The following is a 19,014-nucleotide window of genomic DNA, read 5'->3' on the forward strand; positions in this document are numbered from 1 at the left end:
CCATGTGCTCTCCCTTCACGAAGAGTAATATTACTTTCTTCATCATATCATCAACTTAGCATTACATTCAAGCAGGGAGGGGGTGATTTACACAGTGGCTAGTACTATTTAGTTCACTTTTCGAAATTAGGGAGAGCAATCTTCAATACATATTAAACCTCTAAATGCTTGACCAACAGAAAGATAGAAAGAACCTTAAACATCTCAAATATGCAGTACTGTAGAAAGAAATACATGGAGAGGAATATGAGTCTATATGAGACTAAGGCCCTTACTGGGTTCAATTTCGCATCATCCTTTTTATTAAAGTAAACATGACAAGATGATACGCATCAAATCTGATACCCCCCAACTAGTAATCGTAAAACCCAAAAATGTTTGGCAGTCAGGCCTGTATGCTAGGGTTACAACACCTCTTGCAATCGTTTGGAGGCAAATACTTTACTTGGACAAGCAGGATTCATGTGCAGTGTGTGTATACTTGAGCCTAGCTGAACATCTGTGGTTGTGTTGCTCATAAAATCCAAATGACTCCTAAGGCGTTGTACAGTACCTGCAAAGCCGGATTTGCAGAGGCAGTTGAAGCCACCGGGATAGTTCTGGCAGAGAGCCCCGTTCTTGCAGGGGTTGGAGAGGCATTCGTTTACGTCCCTCTCGCAGGCCATGCCCGTGAATCCCTCGGGGCAGGTGCAGGAGAATCCCCCCACCAGGTTGTGGCAGGTCCCACTGTTGTGGCATGGGGACGGCAGGCACTCGTTTATATCCGTCTCGCACAGTGCCCCCGCGTACCCTGGTCTGCAACTGCAAGCGTATGGCTGGAGAGGGTGGTTTGTGACAAGGATCACCGGGACACTCTCCTCTGTCTTCATATCTGGCCCCACACTAAGGCGCTTCTTGCAGCTGCCCCCGTTCTGACATGGGTTACGTGTGCAGGGGTCATGATCCACTGAGTCTACCTGCACCCCGCACTGCCTGTGCAGTACTTCTTTGATGCTCTGAAAGAAGGTGGCAACTCCACTGGGGTTGACATACTGTCCATGGCTGCGCTTTATGGCGGCCATTAGGAAAGTCTGGTTGTTGAGTTCAAATGCACCATACAGCTGTACTCCAGTGCCTAGCCCTGCCAGCTGTGAGTTTGCAATGCGAACAAAGCTGAGGTAGTGATTGGTGAGGAAGGTGGTGACCCCCTGGGTGCGGAGGCGAATCAGGATACTGTTGTCCACAGTGGCGTTGGTGAACCCCATGAAGAAGACGCGGACGTTACTGCTGACAGACCCATGGACACCATCACTACTCCGGACAGCTAATTCGAATGTTCCGTCTGTTGAGCGGGCCTTGGAGTTGAGATCACAGGTGCCCGTTGGGATGGTGAACAGACTGGATGAAGGAGGGGTCAAGGAGCAATGGAAGCTGTCCTGGATGTCTGGGTCTTGGGGCTTCACAACCCCGAGGGACCCTCCGGGGAACATGTTTCCGAAATAGTGGACATAGATCTCCACTGAGCGCGGCTCTGATGGGTTATCATTCTGATCACTGACTTTTATGTGGACCGTTCCAGTGGAGGACATCTGAGGGACGCCGGAGTCCTTGATCACCACCAAGAGGTAAAAGTCACTGATCTGCTCCCTGTCGATCTCTCGACTGGTGGTCAGCACTCCAGCGGGGCTGAGGCTGAAGTAGTTGTTGGCTGAGCCGGCGCTGAGCAGACTGTATGAGAACGGACCTTGATTAGGTGAAAGGTCTGGGTCGATTGAGGTAAGAGTTGCAACGTCTGTCCCGGCTCGCTGGTTCTCCATGACCTCTGCATTCACGGTCATCAGTGTTGGACCGTTATCATTAATGTCCTCCAGATTCACGATCAGGGTTGCACTTCCAGTTGCCGAGGGTGAGCCAGAGTCCACAGCTAGCAGAGTCAGGCTGAACAGAGGAGTGGTTTCTCTGTCCAGCTCAGCTGCAACAGACACTTGGCCAGTCTGAGGGTTGATGTTGAAGACATTTTTCTTGAAATCTGAGACTATGGAGTAAGAGAATCTGCTCCAGCTTGGGACAGAGTCAGAGTCCTGGGCACTAACGAAGGTGACCAAGCCGCCAGGGGAGAGACCCTCACTGATCTGAACATCATACAGTTCCTGACTGAAAACAGGAGGATCATTAGCATCCAGGATGGTGATGTTCACAAAGACCTCGTCGATATCCGCCCCATGGATGCTTCCTGCGTTCTTCGCCAGGACTTTGAGGGAGATCTTCTCCTCTTTCTCACGATCAAGCGGACCTGTGACGTAGATCTGTCCTGTTTTCCTGTTGATGCTGAAGCCCTTTCTTCTGCTCTTCCCAAAAATTAGGTAGTAAACCACTCCGTCATGTCCTTGGTCGCGGTCACTGGCGAACACCTCTCCCACCACTGTGCCTCTTGGAGCTGCTTCAGAGACTTCAAAGTAGTACTGCTTGGAGACAAAGCGGGGAACGTATTCATTGGCCCCCTTGAGCTGAATGTTGACGTTGGCGAAGCTGCAGCGCTCCTCGTCTGGGACATTGAAGGCCTTCACTGTTAAGTGGTAGACCTGCTTGGACTCATAATCCAGGAAACCCTGGGTGGTGATTACACCTGTGTTTGGATCAATTACAAAGAGGTCACTGTCTGAAGACTGGATCACGTAAGCCATGACAGCATTGGGCCCAGAATCTCTGTCTGTGGCATTCATTTTCACCACTGTGGTGCCACTGGGAACGTTCTCCTGTACCACAGGGAAATACTCATCAGGATCAAATATAGGTGGGTTATCGTTCACGTCGGTCACATGGATTGTAACCATGACGTAGCTAGTCTTTGCGATCCATCCCCCGTCAGTGGCTGTCACTCTGAGCTCATATCTTTGCTTTTCCTCAAAGTCCAGATGATTGGCCAGAGACAGGATTCCTGTTTTACTGTTCACGGCAAATAGGCCCTTGTCATTGCCTGAAGTGATGTTGTATGCGATGAGCCCATTCATCTCTTTGTCCTTGTCCCTGGCAGAGAGAGTCCTGATGGCTGTCCCCACAGCAAGACTCTCCGGTATGGTAGCTGTGACTTGGCTTTGGGAGAACTCTGGTGTGTGGTGGTTCTCCTCAGTGACTGCCACTTTCACTGTGGTTCTAGCAGTCAGAGGGGGGTTGCCTTTGTCTCTGGCTGTAACATCCATGAGGAACACCTTGTTCATGTCTGAGGTGAGTGAGGCGGCGACAGTGACCCATCCACTCTGCTTATCAAGTTTGAACTTGCTAGAGCTGTTCCCTCCTGATATTATGTACTCCACCTCAGAGTTGAGGCCAAAATCTTTCTTGTCTAGAGCTATGACCATGATAAGTTTGGTGCCAACTTTGACGCTTTTAGTGACAGGTGTAAAGTAGCTAGACGATTCAAACTTGGGTGGATTGTCATTACTATCTACTATGTTTACAATGACTGTAGTTTCACTCATCAATGGCTTTGGAGCACGGTCTGAAGCAGTAACGATGAAACTATGGCGATTTATGTTTATGTTGCTGCCAGTTGAGTTTTTATACTTTAAATGCTGTTTGATAAAGATTTCTCCAGAGCTTGAATTGATTCTGAAGTATTCTGACTGGGACCTGATGAAATAGAATATTTTGCCATTGAAGCCCTCGTCAGGGTCTGTCGCAGACACCTGAGTAACAAGTGACCCCACATCTGTAAGTTCAGGGTAGTCCAGATAGTAAGATGGCCGACTGAATCGGGGGGCATTATCATTGACATCTGTTACAAATATTGTGACATCCGTGCTAACTGTCCAGCCAGAATCATGGGCAGAGACTTTGGCAATGTAATGGTCAGTGTCTTCTCTATTGAGTGGTCTACTGATTGTTATGTCTCCTGTACTTGGATTGATAGTGAACGGTAGACTTGTGTCTGTGATTGAATACTTGCTTATGGCATTAGCACCTGCGTCCTCGTCTGTGGTTGTAACCCTGGTGACAGTGTACCCCACTGGGGCGTTTTCGGGCACTGTGGCGCTAAAGATCTTAGAGAACCTGGGAGCGTTATCATTCACATCTAGCACATTTATCAGGACTTTAACAGCCGTGCTTTTGGGAGGGTTGCCACGGTCGGTGGCCTTCACTTTAAGGGCATATTGAGCTACTTTTTCCCTGTCAAGAGGCCTGGTCGTTCGGATTTCACCAGTGGCCCGGTTGACGCTGAAGCTGTTCTCCTTGTTGCCGTCGATTATGGCGTATTCCAGCTGGCCGTTGAGGCCACTGTCCTGATCCACAGCAGAGACAATGAGCACCCGCTGAGGGGACAGGTTCTCAAGTATCTCTGCATGTAATGGTTCCCTGTCAAATACGGGGTGGTTGTCGTTTACATCCAGCACTGTGATCTCCACTTTCTCATATGAGGAATAGGGGGGGAATCCTTGGTCCCTGGCCTCAATCCAGAGCACATATTTCTGAATGTGTTCAAAGTCCAGTGAATGTTTGATTGACAGCTCTCCAGTCAACTGGTCGATGTGAAAGGCATTATCCAGGTTTCCACTGGCGATGTAGTATGACAGGGCCCCGCCACGTGTCGAGGACCCGGTCACTGTGGTAATGATCGTGTTTGTGGGTTGGCTCTCTGGAAATGTGAAAGTAGTATCCTTCAGCTTGATGACAGGGAAGTCTCCCCCAGTCACAAACCGGACGGTCACGGTGGTCAAGTCTGTTTTGGGATTGGTTCCTCCGTCTTTCACTCGGACAGTGAGGGTAACCTCCGAGCTGCCTGTCAACCTCTCATTGGCTGTGATGGCTCCTCTTAAGGGGTCAATCTTGAACTTGTCTGAGTTGCGGCCAGTTAGAGAGTAGTGGAGCTGAGCATTGGGTCCCGCGTCCTCATCTGTCACTGTCACAGCGAATACCAAGTTGCCTGAAAAATACAAAATGAGACCAAATGCTTCAGAATAACTTTTACAGCAGATGTATGCTTAATCATCAATATTTTCCACAAAAGTAAATCATTTCATAGGAGGTAAAATAAATACTGTTGATACTTTAGTTATATAATCACATATTATACAAGCGTAATATCATTAGACATATACTGTAAGCACATGAATATTTGAAATGGATATTCATGAATAAAATCTGAACCCACCTGCTGAGATGAAGGCGGGGATGTGTGTGACGTAGGGGTGGTGGTGGAAATGGGGAGGGTTGTCGTTGATGTCTGCCACCACCACCGACACAGTGGCAGAGCTGGACGTGCCCAGGAGCGGCCCTCCATCTGTGGCCACAACTAGGAGCTGATACTTGGCTCTAGCCTCCCGGTCCAGTAGGGAGCTGGTGATGATCTGGCCTGTGGCTGGGTTGATGGAGAACTGACCATTGCCTCCAGTCAAACTGTAACTGTAGGGATACATAGAAGAGGACACGTTTTAGTAACACACAGTGGGGAAATGATAGGATTTGTACAGCATGGTTTTAGATGAGATGTTTAATTTATTTTCAATGGAACATATATGTATATACGTTATACACTACTTCGAGACAACATTTGAACATTAGTTTTAGTCAATACAATCTTAATACTGTTACTATACTGTCGCCAGGAGGAGCAGTTTCCTACATACATTACATTAGATATTGTGATAATATGCAGCACATACTGGTAAGCTTTCTACTGCCTATACATGCCCAGATTCAAATATCTTGATCAGCATTATCAAAATAATCCTACGGAGGGCACTGTTTTAAGCTTTAAAGAGGCAGAGAGTATATTTCATTGAAAAACACAGACATAAAATAACTTAATACATTTTCTGTGGTTTTTGTTTGATGAAAGCACCATTGGCCAAGCATTACCCAATTCTTAAGGTATTCATCTTAATATTGTATCTCATTCCATTTTCTCCTGTGTTTTGATGCTTCTCACAGAGGCTTTAATTCAAACAGCTCACAAGAGCACATATTTTGAAAACGCTTCCTATAAAAATGGGGACAAATTATGGAATAAAGTGTGAACACAGATGGAACACAGACTTATTGGGACCACAGACAACCAAGCTGTCTACAACCAGAAGTGGTTCAGAAGCAGAAGTTCAAAAAAGCCCAAATTAATGGGCTGTGAGAATAGAAACTAATAACGGATGGCAACTGGTTATGCTCTCCAGAACCCATGGAACCCCTGATACTAGTTCTGTCATAGCCAATTAACATCTTCATTACGATGTTTTGGGAAAGTGGGGCAAACTGACGTACCCCCCTGCGCCTCCCCATTGGGGGTACCAGGGCGAGGGGGGATCCGAATCAAATGTTCGGCTTGGGGTACAGGAGCCCCGCTTATGACCCTAGGGATGGAATGGGGTGGGGGACTGTACCTTACAACACCGTTGAGGCCCACGTCTGCGTCGGAGCTGTTGACCAGGAGCACGTCGGTGCCGGTGGGTGCGTCCTCGGGGATGGTGGTGTGGAAGGTGGCCGAGGTGAACACGGGGACGTTGTCGTTGACGTCATCTACCAGGACAGTGACCGTACCCGTTCCACTCAGGGGAGGAGAGCCTGGTCATAAAAGGAGAGAGAGAGAGAGAGAGAGAGAGAGAGAGAGAGAGAGAGAGAAAAAGAATGAGGGAATGAGAGCATATCAAAAGACCAAGAGCTTTATTTGAAAGACCTAAGGGATAAGTGCAGACCAACAAAGTACCATATGAGATGACTTATTGTGCTGGCTTATCATTTACATGCTGAAGCAATTTATGTCCTTTCAGGGACTCAAGCAAGAGATCCCTGCATTTAATCCAGCAAACGTCTTCGGTCACCACAAGTCCGACTTCCTGAGCCATACTGCCACATCAACACAAAACACGTCAGAAGAGTTCAATAACTCTGAAACAGAATCTTTAGAACGTGTGCTTCCTGGGGTCTTGCATATCATAGATTCAATCTGGTTGCTGAGGTACTAGTATCTATTTTGAGGCAAGCAGCACTCGGTGAGTTACTCTGTGGAATTCGAGAACAGAAAATGCTATTTTCAGCAGAAATCTAACCGTTCTTTCCCCAAGCGAGTGACGAAATAAGACTCTCTGGGCCCTGAGGGATGGATTTAAATCAATAGCAGATGAAAATGAATCCCCAATGCAGAGATTCTAAAAGATCCAAACATCTGCTGGCTTGAAGTGCCACTTCACAAACCCTTCTTTAGATAGCACGTTAATTTAAAGTGTTACCAATGAATTCGCGGCTCACATGCAGATGTATATTCAGCTGTTAATAGCATCAAATACTTGAACCTTGCATAAAATGCGGAGGCACAGATTAATAAGAATATAATCAAAAACATTTGGAAAAAGTGACCATGAATAATCTCTCTTGGTCTGGAACCTGTACATAATCAAAATCCAGGATCTCACGCAGAGGGACAAGATGTAGTTTATCCCTTAGAGCCAGGAAGGGCTCTCCTGATTTGTAAAGATCAGGATCGTTCAAAACATGTGCTCATAAGCTCTTTGCCGCATAACTAACACTTATCTGCTCGTTTGGATGACAAAGGGATGAGCGGTGGGGTGATATCTGCTGTCATAGAACCTTCCTGTGAGAAACAACCCTTTCCAAATAATTCCAAAGACAGAACTTGCATTTAATTCCTGCAGATTCAACTCAATTCTTAATGCATCCAGCTGCAATGATTAGCACAGCAGTTAGCACAAACACACTTAAAATAGTTCAACGCCCCAAACAAAAAATGCATTCCAGCACAAAATAAATTATACATACACAGGGAAAAAGTAAACAGGTTTTATCCCAAAATACCGGGCTCAGAAACCACAAGCTCTAATCTTTATACTGTTGAGTCATTACAAAGATGAGTCATCCGTTGTTGTCCCTTCAGAAAAGTAGACCATGTTCACAATTTTGTATTTATTACCAACTATAGGCCTTAGACTTTGAAAGGAACATATGACAAGGTAATTTATGATCATTCTGTGCATCATTTCAAGGAAGGTGTTTCAAAGTAGAAAATAAGGCAGCCTTTGCTTACATATTCGCTCATTCAAAGGCAATAGATTTTTTAAGACCCCCCCCCCCCAGGCCCAAATGAAATGCATGGAACACTGATAACTATAAATATCATTAAGTTGGATTGTCCTCATTCAATTACATAACCAGTGGCACCAGTATCAAAACATATGAGTCAGCAAACTGCCTAGTAGCGGTGCGATGTGATTGCCATACAACGTGATGAGGACGCGGGACCCAATGCCATACATCGTGATGAGGACGCGGGACCCAATGCCATACAACGTGATGAGATTAACAGGAATGAGTCATCAATTTGTTTTCGCGGGTTGTTATGGAAGCAGAGGGTGGTGAGTACGGCCCGGTAAATCACTGGAGTCGAGCTCCCTGCCATTCAGGACCTCTATACCAGGCCCAAAATGGTTTTCAAAGACTCCAGCCACCCAAGCCCATAGACTGTTCTCTCTGCTACCGCACGGCAAGTGGTGCCAATGCACCAGGCCCTGAATCATCATGTCCCTGAACAGCTTCCAACTCCAAGCCTTAAGACTGCTAAACAAGGCTGCTAAATAGCTAATCAAATGGCTAACCGGACTACCTGCATTGACCCTTTTTTAAACTGACTCTCATACATTGGACTCCACTCACACATACTTATACTGACACCTCAACATAAGCCCACACAGATAACATGTGCACACATGCACACTGACGCTAAACACACACACACACACACACACACACACACACACACACACACACACACACACACACACACACAACTTACATTGCTGCTACAGCTCAGTCGATTATCTATCCTGTTGCCTAGACACTTTACCCCTACCTATATGTACATAGTTGCCTCAATTACCTTGTTTCCCTGCACATCGACTCGGTACTGGTACTCCCTGTATATAACCATAAAAATGTTTTACTCGTTATTGTTATTCATTAAATCACTGTGTATTATTCCTGGTGTCACTATTTAAATTTGTATTTGGTATTTTTTTAAATCTTTATTTCCAACTCCGAATTGTTGGAAAAATACCCATAAGTAAGCATTTCACTGTTAGTCAACACCTGTTGTTTACATAGCATGTGACAAATACAATTTGATTGATTGAAGCAGATCAAATGGCCGTCACTCTACAACTGATCCTCTTAATCAAGGAGGTTATTCAGCAGCATTCCATGTCAGACAGTATCTGTATTAGTTTAAGGTAGCGAACGCTGAGCCAATGTTATCAGGCAAGCTCTGTTTGACAGACAACTTGCGAGAGCCCTGCAACGTCGCCGGCTAAGGATGTTCTGGTCTGCAGCTCCTCGACTGATTTAACGGCTTTTAAATCCAATTGGTGTTTGTCTCCGAGTCACTAACTGAGTGAAGCGTGGATATCTGTTTAACCTATGGAGACGTAGTGCAATGCAGACATGTTCAGTTGAAATACACCGTGTTCTCCGAAGCCAAGGTGAGTGCATGTTTTCCCAGCACATAGAATTGGCCCCTGAGTGTCAGAGTGGAGCCACTGCAGTGCAATAGCATTGTTCCCCTTTTGGGAAAAAAACGGAAGACAATGGGGTTGGAGCAACGTGTTTTTGTTTTTTAGGTGGGATACTGTTGGCCTCCGTCCAAACCTTTCACTTTTTTGGTAGGATGTGAAGTCACAACCTGTTTACTCGCTTGGGAGAGAAGAAAGACTCGGCCTGTCGCCCCGCCACCGGAGAACCGAAGCAGCCGTTGCACTTGTGTGACCCTTGACCCCATGCCAAGCGCCCAGCGCATCATGGGCTGGGCGCTAGGGACAGACTCTGTTACCCCAGCTAATCTGTGGGTAAGCCTGAAGGAAGCCCACCCCCCCCTGCCTTAAACCCCATGAAACACTCCTCTCTCTGACCCTGACACTGCACTGAACTCACCCTTGTTGACAGCCAGGGTTCAAACGAAGGCATTTTCCACATCTTTCTGTGTGGATCAGTCTCACACCATCTTACTCTCTCCAGAGTCTGCTTCTTAACCTCCCGGGGATCATTGCGATCACATAACAAGAGCAGCTGTTTCTTGGATCTGCTGTCAAAATGTGTACATAGTTCTAAATCTCTCTCGTTACATTCTGTGGGCTCACAGATTCAGTCATCATGGAATACAATATCTTCGCCGGTATGCACATGTACGCAAATAATGGTGATTATGCATAGTTTTGGTGAGGAGGAAACGTTCCATGACTGCTTATGTGACATTGAATCAGGGGAGGAAGAGACCATAGATATCACCCACACCAATACTTACAACGCTAAATTCCTAATTCTCACCCATATTTGGTAACAAGGCAAGTTAATAATTGGACTCCTTTAGTTTGACTGTGACTGCCGAATGAAACAGCGAGAAGGTTATGCAGTTTCAAAGGAAAGCTCTTTCACCCCAACATTATTGTCGTTGAAAATATCAGCATCTCACCCAAATCTCAATCTCAATCTCAAATGGCAATCGCACTCCATTAAGCGTGTAAAGGTCAATGATTTCTTTTCAGCTGACTTGTATGGCAAACGTTACCACCACTTGTGACCAATGGCAGGAGAGATATGACAGAGCTAGGCATACAGCAGGTTTGGCTGTAAGCAAACCTTGTCTCGCCCACCGGTCACATGACAAATGCAATCATTGTTCCATGGAAAGAAAGCCGGTGGAAAGTATCACCGGGACGTCTGCAGAACCGGTTGTGCTGCCATGCATTGTGGTTCAAAAGTATTGTTTCCATAGGCAAAATGTGTTCCCAGAAAGCTCTTTCATCCTGCTGCACCAGCAGTTCTGTGTATTTGACACTATTTACGAGTTCGTATGAAACCGCAACATGTTTTTTCCTGCCATCTCCGGTGATACCCCAGGGTAGGCCCTAACTTCATTACATCCACTGGGGGAAAAAAGGCTTGATAATCTATCACATGGTGCATAGTTAGAGGAACACACTGTTTCGGTAGACATGATCCCAAAAATGTCTTGACTAAAAGAAATTAATTTTGAAAAATTAAACATGGCTGAAATTGAGCTTCAGGAACCATGGGTACGCTTGAGCAGTTGGAAAGGTGCCTGATAAGGTACCAGATAATGCCATCTGACACCACTTCTGCTCTATTTGAATCGAGTTTGACTCGTTAGCATAATCTTCTATAGGGGTTCATCTTAGGTTGTGTAGGAAAACAAACTGCTCTGACCCGACGTGCCCCTGTCCTGATGATTACACTTTCATACATGAGTATTTACGTCACACTGGGACATATCAACAACATAGCGATACAATGTATATGCTACATGGGGGACTTTGCTGTGATTACAAAATGTTTTGCCAGCAAGCGCTGACTGGCTCAAAGTGTATATATTTAATCAAAATATGTCTTGAAGATTACAGCATGAGGAAATGGTGTTTGGACCCAAGAAATGTGCTCTTTCAATCAGTAAAGAAAATATTTCATCTCGTGGTACCGTGTTTCCAAGACAAAGATTGCCCCCTGAGACTCGTAGTGGAGTCAGCAAGCTCTGCAATAGTGTTGAGACACGATGAACCCAAGCTAAGTCCTGACGAGAGACTTGTCTCCACAGTTAACTCTTTAGTTTCCAACGGAAGAATTCAGACTGATGATATTCAGATAACCTTGTAGATGCCATTAGAGTACGGGAGAAAACAAAAACAAAAGATCGAGACGTTGCGTCATTATGGCCCATTTCACACGCAGAAACACGACACCTCAGCTAAATTCCTTAAGCACAAGCGCAGTATGAGGATTCCTCACCCCTTTAATTCAATCAAAAAAGCAATACCATTTAAGCGTAAAGCATACTCCCCTAGGCTTTGTTCACTGACAAAATGTGGGCAGCTGAGACCAAACATAACTGTCTATTTGATATTTCGAAATTATACCTAATGGTCATGAGAAGAACGATGTTCAGGTCCTCCCTAATATGCAATTATTCCATTTGAGCCTGGGCTCCTTAAAGGTCTGTTATTGGTGGGGTCAAATGAGCGAATGGGAGAACCCTAAATAACCCGAGGTGTCAGCGTTCAAAATAACAAGCTCCGAAGACTCACTGGGAGTGCTGTGTTCCATCTGCTCAGCTTGCTCGGCCTTAAACACACACAGACAGTTTTCCTTGTAAGCCGGCCATAAGCCCTCCCCTGTAAGCAATGTCTAGCATAAACATATGGCCGAGTCTAAGCACCTTATTAGTGTACATTACCAGTGGACAAATCACATTAGCCCTGGAAAAGGTGGCATGGGCCATACTTTCGGGGCTGGAGGGGGTACAAAATACATAGGTAATTACAATTAAACTATCTGAAGATGGTGGGAGAGCATATGCCACACATGGAGATCTGTGCAGGGGGTTGACTTGGAGGAAATGGCTGCAACACCCTGAGAAGTGTTGTAACCTCCAGGGATTGGTCAGTCTGAGCTGTGGTAAGAGAGAGGTTTTGGATGTCTTACTGGCACTGGGGATAATCTCTTCCTTCAATATCATCCAGTGATCTATTGTTGAACACTTCATCAGAAGAATAGCATCGTTGTCCAAACTCTTGGGTTCATTAAAGTTGGAAGTTCCCGGACAGGTTGACTTAGGAAGATGGATGAATGTGTAAATTTATGAGACAGCCATCTGTAGCTGGGAGCTTAAGGCTAAATGGTTAATTACGCTTTATGGACTGCAGCTAGATTGTGTTCTTTTGGGACAGCGTAAATAAAACACATCATTACTCACAGTGAATTGGCCGCCATCTCGCCCCAAAATTGACATTTTTCTCCTTCTGAGAACCTGTTGCTTTGCGACAAAGCTCCTTTTAATGCGCCCGCTCCAACACTCCTGAATGGGGATGGTGAGGCTGTGTGTGTAGGTTGTGAGCTATCCCACCGCTGCGTTTGCCAGACGTAACAAAGTAAACAGGGATTTTTCTCACAGATAATGAGTGAGAGAATATTAAAAGGCTATTCCCAGCTATAAAACAACAGAACATGCCACTCCCTGTTTCAAAAACCCAATTTCAATCTCAGATGTATTCATCAAATTATATCTAAAATGTTATAGAACTTTCCAATTATTTATGGAGTGCCGTGTCTGAAAGGTTTGACATACTGTTCCCCATATGTTATGGATAGGGTTTGGTGTCTGTCTGTCTGTCTGTCTGTCTGTCTGTCTGTCTGTCTGTCTGTCTGTCTGTCTGTCTGTCTGTCTGTCTGTCTGTCTGTCTGTCTGTCTGTCTGTCTGTCTGTCTGTCTGTCTGTCTGTCTGTCTGTCTGTCTGTCTGTCTGTCTGTCTGTCTGTCTGTCTGTCTGTCTGTCTGTCTGTCTGTCTGTCTGTCTGTCTGTCTGTCTGTCTGTCTGTCTGTCTGTCTGTCTGTCTGTCTGTCTGTCTGTCTGTCTGTCTGTCTGTCTGTCTGTCTGTCTGTCTGTCTGTCTGTCTGTCTGTCTGTCTGTCTGTCTGTCTGTCTGTCTGTCTGTCTGTCTGTCTGTCTGTCTGTCTCTCTGTCTGTCTCTCTGTCTGTATGTCTGTCTCTCTCAAAAAAGGTACCTTGAAACCAATGAGTTGTACAGTTGACATGTCTTTATCCTGTATTCTTTTGTCAAAAGTGAATTGAGAGGTTACCCTTAGAATGTGCAAAATACACAGACAGACAGACAGACAGACAGACAGACAGACAGACAGACAGACAGACAGACAGACAGACAGACAGACAGACAGACAGACAGACAGACAGACAGAGAAGAAAAGTCCATTCACAGACAAACTGCCATTTTCTACTACTGCAGGGCACATACTAAGAGTTTATGAAGTGATTTTCCTTTTGTGCTGTTATTACCATAACATGTTTAGTGTTTGCTGTCGACCAGTAAGCCCGTACAGAGTTCCCCCCCATTCTATTGTAACACAACCTTACCAATGCATCTTAGTGCAAATGACAATGACTGTTGTTTCCAAAAGTCAAAAAGAGTGACAACAACTGTAAAAGATCTGTCTATGCCACTAATTTCTAATGCCTATTGGCATAAATTGTATGCCAATGCATTATTTTGGCAGCTAATTGCTCATTTGGGATTAACTGATTCTTTATTTTTACCCTTAAATTTACCAGTAAGTTGACTGAGAACACATTCTCATTTACAGCAAAGACCTGGGGAATAGTTACAGGGGAGAGAAGGGGAGATGAAATGAATGAAGCCAATTGGAAGCTGAGAATGATTAGGTGGCCATGATGGTATGAGGGCCAGATTGGAAATTTAGCCAGGACACTGGAGTCTTACGACAAGTGCCATGGGATGGTAAGTGACCAGAGTGTCAGGACAACCGTTTAACGTCTCATCCGAATGACGGCACTCTACACAGGGCAATATCCCCAATCATTGCCCTGGGGCATTGGGATATTTTCTTAGACCACATAACACAAACTGTGATCACGGTTGAAAAGACCTGCTCAGGGTCACAGAGAGCCAGAGTTTTTAAAACATGGATCTCCTGGCTGCCGCAGAGCACAAATTATTCAACCCACACCATCTCTTTAACTCTTATCAGACACGAAAGCTATTTTGCACAAACATTAAGTTCCAGAAATTGTTAAGCGGACCATAAACCATGATTGGAAAAAGAGGCATAGGGAAAAAGCTCCTCCACATTATTACTGCGCTGGTTTTTAAGAGTTGATATAGAATGTTACAGGTCTGTTAAAGTTCATTTGGGGGGGCTGATGTTTTATTTGGCCTCGTCTTGTGTTGCCACTAGTCTGCATGGCTGAGGACTTCAGAAATGGTCCCATTAAAGATTTATTGTGGCAAGATTTAGACAGTGATTTGGCAAGGTCCCTGCTAAGCTTTTACAACACCTATTACTTATCAGTCATTCTCAAGACTTTGTCAGCTTCACTTTTTGTTGAAATCAGTCTAAGGAGCTAAACAATAATGCGGTCAAGCTAGGTAAGGACATAGGTGAGAGATATTTCCCCAAAACATTTAAAAAAAAAAACATTTTTAAAAAAGGATCTAGAAATAATTCCAAGATGGAGATCATTTTTAAGACGACCAGACCGCTCATTCCTAATGGATGAATCCTATGCTGGGACATAGTATAGAAACCTAAGAAAATGTACAGACCAGATTCATGAGAAGCCATTGAACAACATAAAAGATCCTGTCTTCAAATGGGATGGCCATTACAATCCTTTATCTACTAAGGCGTCCTTTAGCCCTGAAAAGGAGAAAGTAAAAACACTTCGGCCCTAATGGCGAGATGTGAAAGAGGGGATCTCTATGCGACGGTAACCGCCACCACAGGCATGGGCAGGGGGATTTACTGTGCCTCTTTAATAAACGGGACCAAACGTCGTGCATGTCAATGTTCCTCCGGGGACGTTTTACCACACGCGCATGCACTAGACTAGTCCAACTCCTAGCACTGTTGCCCCCACTGACAGCTTGTCCTCAAGGCAATGGAGATATTCTTGAGAATGAGGGTGAGCACAACTAGCTAACTTCCAACGTCATACAGCGTTACACAAAGGGGATAGTCTAATGGGCATTATAATTATTGCTATAAGCATTCATAAAGGAGCATGGCTCGATGGACAGCCTAAATGAATGCATGTACAGTGCCTTCAGAAAGTATTCACGCCCCTCGACTTTTTCCACATTTTGTGGGGTTACAGCCTGAATGTAAAATGTATTAAATTGAGATGGTTTGTCACTAGCCTACACACAACACCACATAATGTCAAAAGTGGAATTGTGTTTTTGGAAATGTTTACAAATGAATTAAGACTCCGTCAACAAGTATTCAACCCCTTTGTTATGACAAGGCTAAGTACAAACGGGCAAGACTAAGTAAAAATGTGCTTAACAAGTCACATTATAAGTTGCACTGACTCACAATATTTTAGAATGGGTACATCAACACCTATACCTCACATACAATTATTTTCAAGATCCCTCAGTCGAGCAGTGAATTTCAAACCCAGATTCAACCACAAAGACCAGGGAGGTTTCCAAAGAAGGGCACTTATTGGTAGATGGGGGAAGAAAAAAAAGACACTGAGTTTCCCTTTGAGCATGGTGAAGTTATTAATTATACTTTGTATGGTGTATCAATACAATATTGTACTTACACCACAATACAATTGACGGAGTGAAAAGAAGGAAGCCTGTACAGAATACAAATATTCCAAAACATGGATCCTGTCTGCAACAAGGCACTTAATTAATACTTCAAAAAATGTGTCAAAGCAATTCACTTTTTGTCCTGAATATAAAGTGGTACGTTTGGGGCAAATCCAATACAACACATTACTGATTACCAGTCTCCATTGCATAGTGGTGACTGCATCATGTTATGGGTATGGTTGTAATTGTTAATGACTGGGAAGTTTTACAGGATAAAAAGAAACAGAATGGAGCTGAGCACTGGCAAAATCTGAGAGGAAAATCTGGTTCAATTTGCTTTCCACCAGACACTGGGAGATGAATTCACCTTTCAGCAGGGCAATAAACTAAAAGGCAAATCTACACTGGATCAAGAAGACACTAAATGTTCCAGAGTGGCCGAGTTACAGTTTTGACATAAATCTGTGGCAAGACCTGAAAATGGTTGTCTGGCAATGATCAACAACCAATTTCACTTAGCTTGAAGGATTTTGAAAATAATAAAAATGGGCAAATGTTGCACAATTCAGGTATGGAAAGCTCTTAGAGACTTAACCAGAAAGACTCACAGCTGTAATCGCTGCCAGAGGTGATTCAAACATGATTTTTTTCATACAACTTTTAAAAATCTTTTTTTTTTTTACAAATGTTCGAATTTTTCTTCCACGTTCACATTCCAGAGTATTTTGTGTAGATCGTTGACAAAAAGTGACAATTAAATCCATTAAATCCCACTTTGCAACAACAAAATGTGGAAAAAGTCAAGGGGTGTGAATATTTTCTGAAAACACATTCCCGTTATATCGATGGTTAGAAAATGCTAGCATCCAACCCCGCAGACGACACAGCTATAGTTTGATGCAAATTACTTTAGGAGATGTTTAACATCTGCAGAGTTAATATACGTACTGCACTGTAAACATATGGCTTTCTAAAATATTTTTTGTGAGAAGCAATGCTATGACAGTTCACGATGCATGCACAAGGCCAACATGTCATACAGTAAATGTTCATTTTTTTTGGTGAGTGTGTACACGTGTCTCGTGTGTACCTCCTTTTTACGATTTTCTATTGTCCTACAGCCTTCTATGTGGGGGAATTACTTGTACAGGTATGTTGGTAGACAGTGGGTTACAAATCGGATTTTCCTTCAGTTGATCCCAGATGTTTGCCCCATATAGCTATTACAGTTGCCTGAAACTCAACAGTTCTATTATCTCTCTTTTTTTGGTCACACTTTTCCCTCAGAAATTATGCCAACAACTTTCCACTGCAAGCGGATCTGATCTTCAAGTTTCCCTTCAACAAGCCTCCTTGTAAAACACCTTTATGCAGCTTGTATTTGTGCCACATTTCATGCCGGAGCGCAGATTTCCAAATAATGACAGGAGCGTGCCAAACTCCCTGCTCCCCAGCCAGGAACCATTATGAGAACCAGGACCAGAGAGCTCTTTTGTTTCCATCCATTTCATGACAGATTTCACTCAACAGAGTCAGGCCTGAAACTCCACTCAGCCACTGGTTAACGAGTTTACCTTTGTCGAAACGCTCAGACAGGCCCTGGAACAGTGGCAGCCACAGGATAGAGCAGCAACACAACCCCTTCCAAATAAGTGGAATTCATTCCATGATCCATGATCCATATCAACCATATTTCAACGACACAACTATTATTAGTCCTACTGTGTGTCACCCAAAGACATCATTGATTTGACAAGAAGGCTAGCTCTGAAATGTGCAATAACAAAAAAACTTTAAAAAACGACTTAAGTATTTACTTTTTAAAAAACTTTTTCCTTTTCTTGCAGTAAAGAAAGAGTTAAAATGAGCTGTACTTGACAGTGATAACATGGGATAAAGTCTTCAACATGTACTGTACCTTAAAGATGTCCTGCCAGATAGTAAATGGGATAACAATTTCCCTCCGTGTCTCGGCCTCAAAAATGTGAGGGTAATTTAGACTGCACTATGATTATGGGTTTTTCGATATTTTGATATTCTACTCAAATCCCTCTTCATGCATAATTTTTTCTTCATGGGGAAACTTCCAAAGTGTTCCATCAAATATTTTGGATTTGTTGAGTAATAGAATCTTGTGGAGCATTCAAAAAGGACCACAATAATTGCCATAATTCATTTAGAATTGTCTATAATTGAATCATAGTATTCAATGTCTCTGAATTTTAGAGTAAGTCACAAATAAAATAAAATCAGCAAGGTTGTGTTACATTTCGTGACTTTGACCATTTTGACTGGAGATGAAAGGTACAGATTGTGCTTTTAAGCCCTTGTCACTTCCAAAACAACCATGAGGGCAAGATGCCACCCAGGTCTGACACCATATATATTTCAGACCTTGCAATCAGGAAAGCCCCTTATTATAATCCAATATCCCAATACACGCATATTATCGCGGAGTACAGAGAGTGAATCTCAACCTTAATTACTCACCAAAGTCTACACCAAGTCAAAAATATCCAGCATTTCTGCTGGTCACATGGTCAGTCCAGGGATGAAACAGAACAACCCTTTGACCATGATGACCATGCCAGAGTAGCCCAAAGAAACATATGCTTAACTAACCATACCATGTGATTTGGCTCCAACAAGGATACACATGTACCAACTTAACTGCACATTTACTGACCTCTATGGAATGACAACCTGACCTATTATCTGGATAAAACAAGCTCCACCACCGTATCCAAACAAACAGAGAAGGGCCCTATTCTGTCAAATGCAGGATATACACTGAGTCTACCAAACATTAGGATCACACCCCAGTCCTTTTGCCTTCAGAACAGACTCATTTCGTCGGAGCATGGTCTCTATAAGGTGTCGAAAGCGTTCCATAAG

General features: G+C 44.0%; 1 protein-coding gene across 1 annotated transcript in view; it reads right to left on the reverse strand.

Moving 5' to 3' along the window:
- LOC135545942 (protocadherin Fat 4-like) overlaps positions 1 to 19,014 on the reverse strand; it is a 98,720-nt gene that overhangs the window by 12,973 nt on the left and 66,733 nt on the right. The window contains exons 7-9 of the mRNA XM_064973943.1: positions 6,351 to 6,531; positions 5,129 to 5,379; positions 554 to 4,900 (exon numbers count right to left, since the gene is read on the reverse strand). Of these exons, the coding sequence (XP_064830015.1) occupies positions 554 to 4,900; positions 5,129 to 5,379; positions 6,351 to 6,531 (4,779 nt within the window). The remainder of the gene's footprint in view (positions 1 to 553; positions 4,901 to 5,128; positions 5,380 to 6,350; positions 6,532 to 19,014) is intronic.

This window comes from Oncorhynchus masou, chromosome 9 (assembly GCF_036934945.1).
Source record: "Oncorhynchus masou masou isolate Uvic2021 chromosome 9, UVic_Omas_1.1, whole genome shotgun sequence".
Classification (NCBI taxonomy): Eukaryota; Metazoa; Chordata; class Actinopteri; order Salmoniformes; family Salmonidae; genus Oncorhynchus; species Oncorhynchus masou.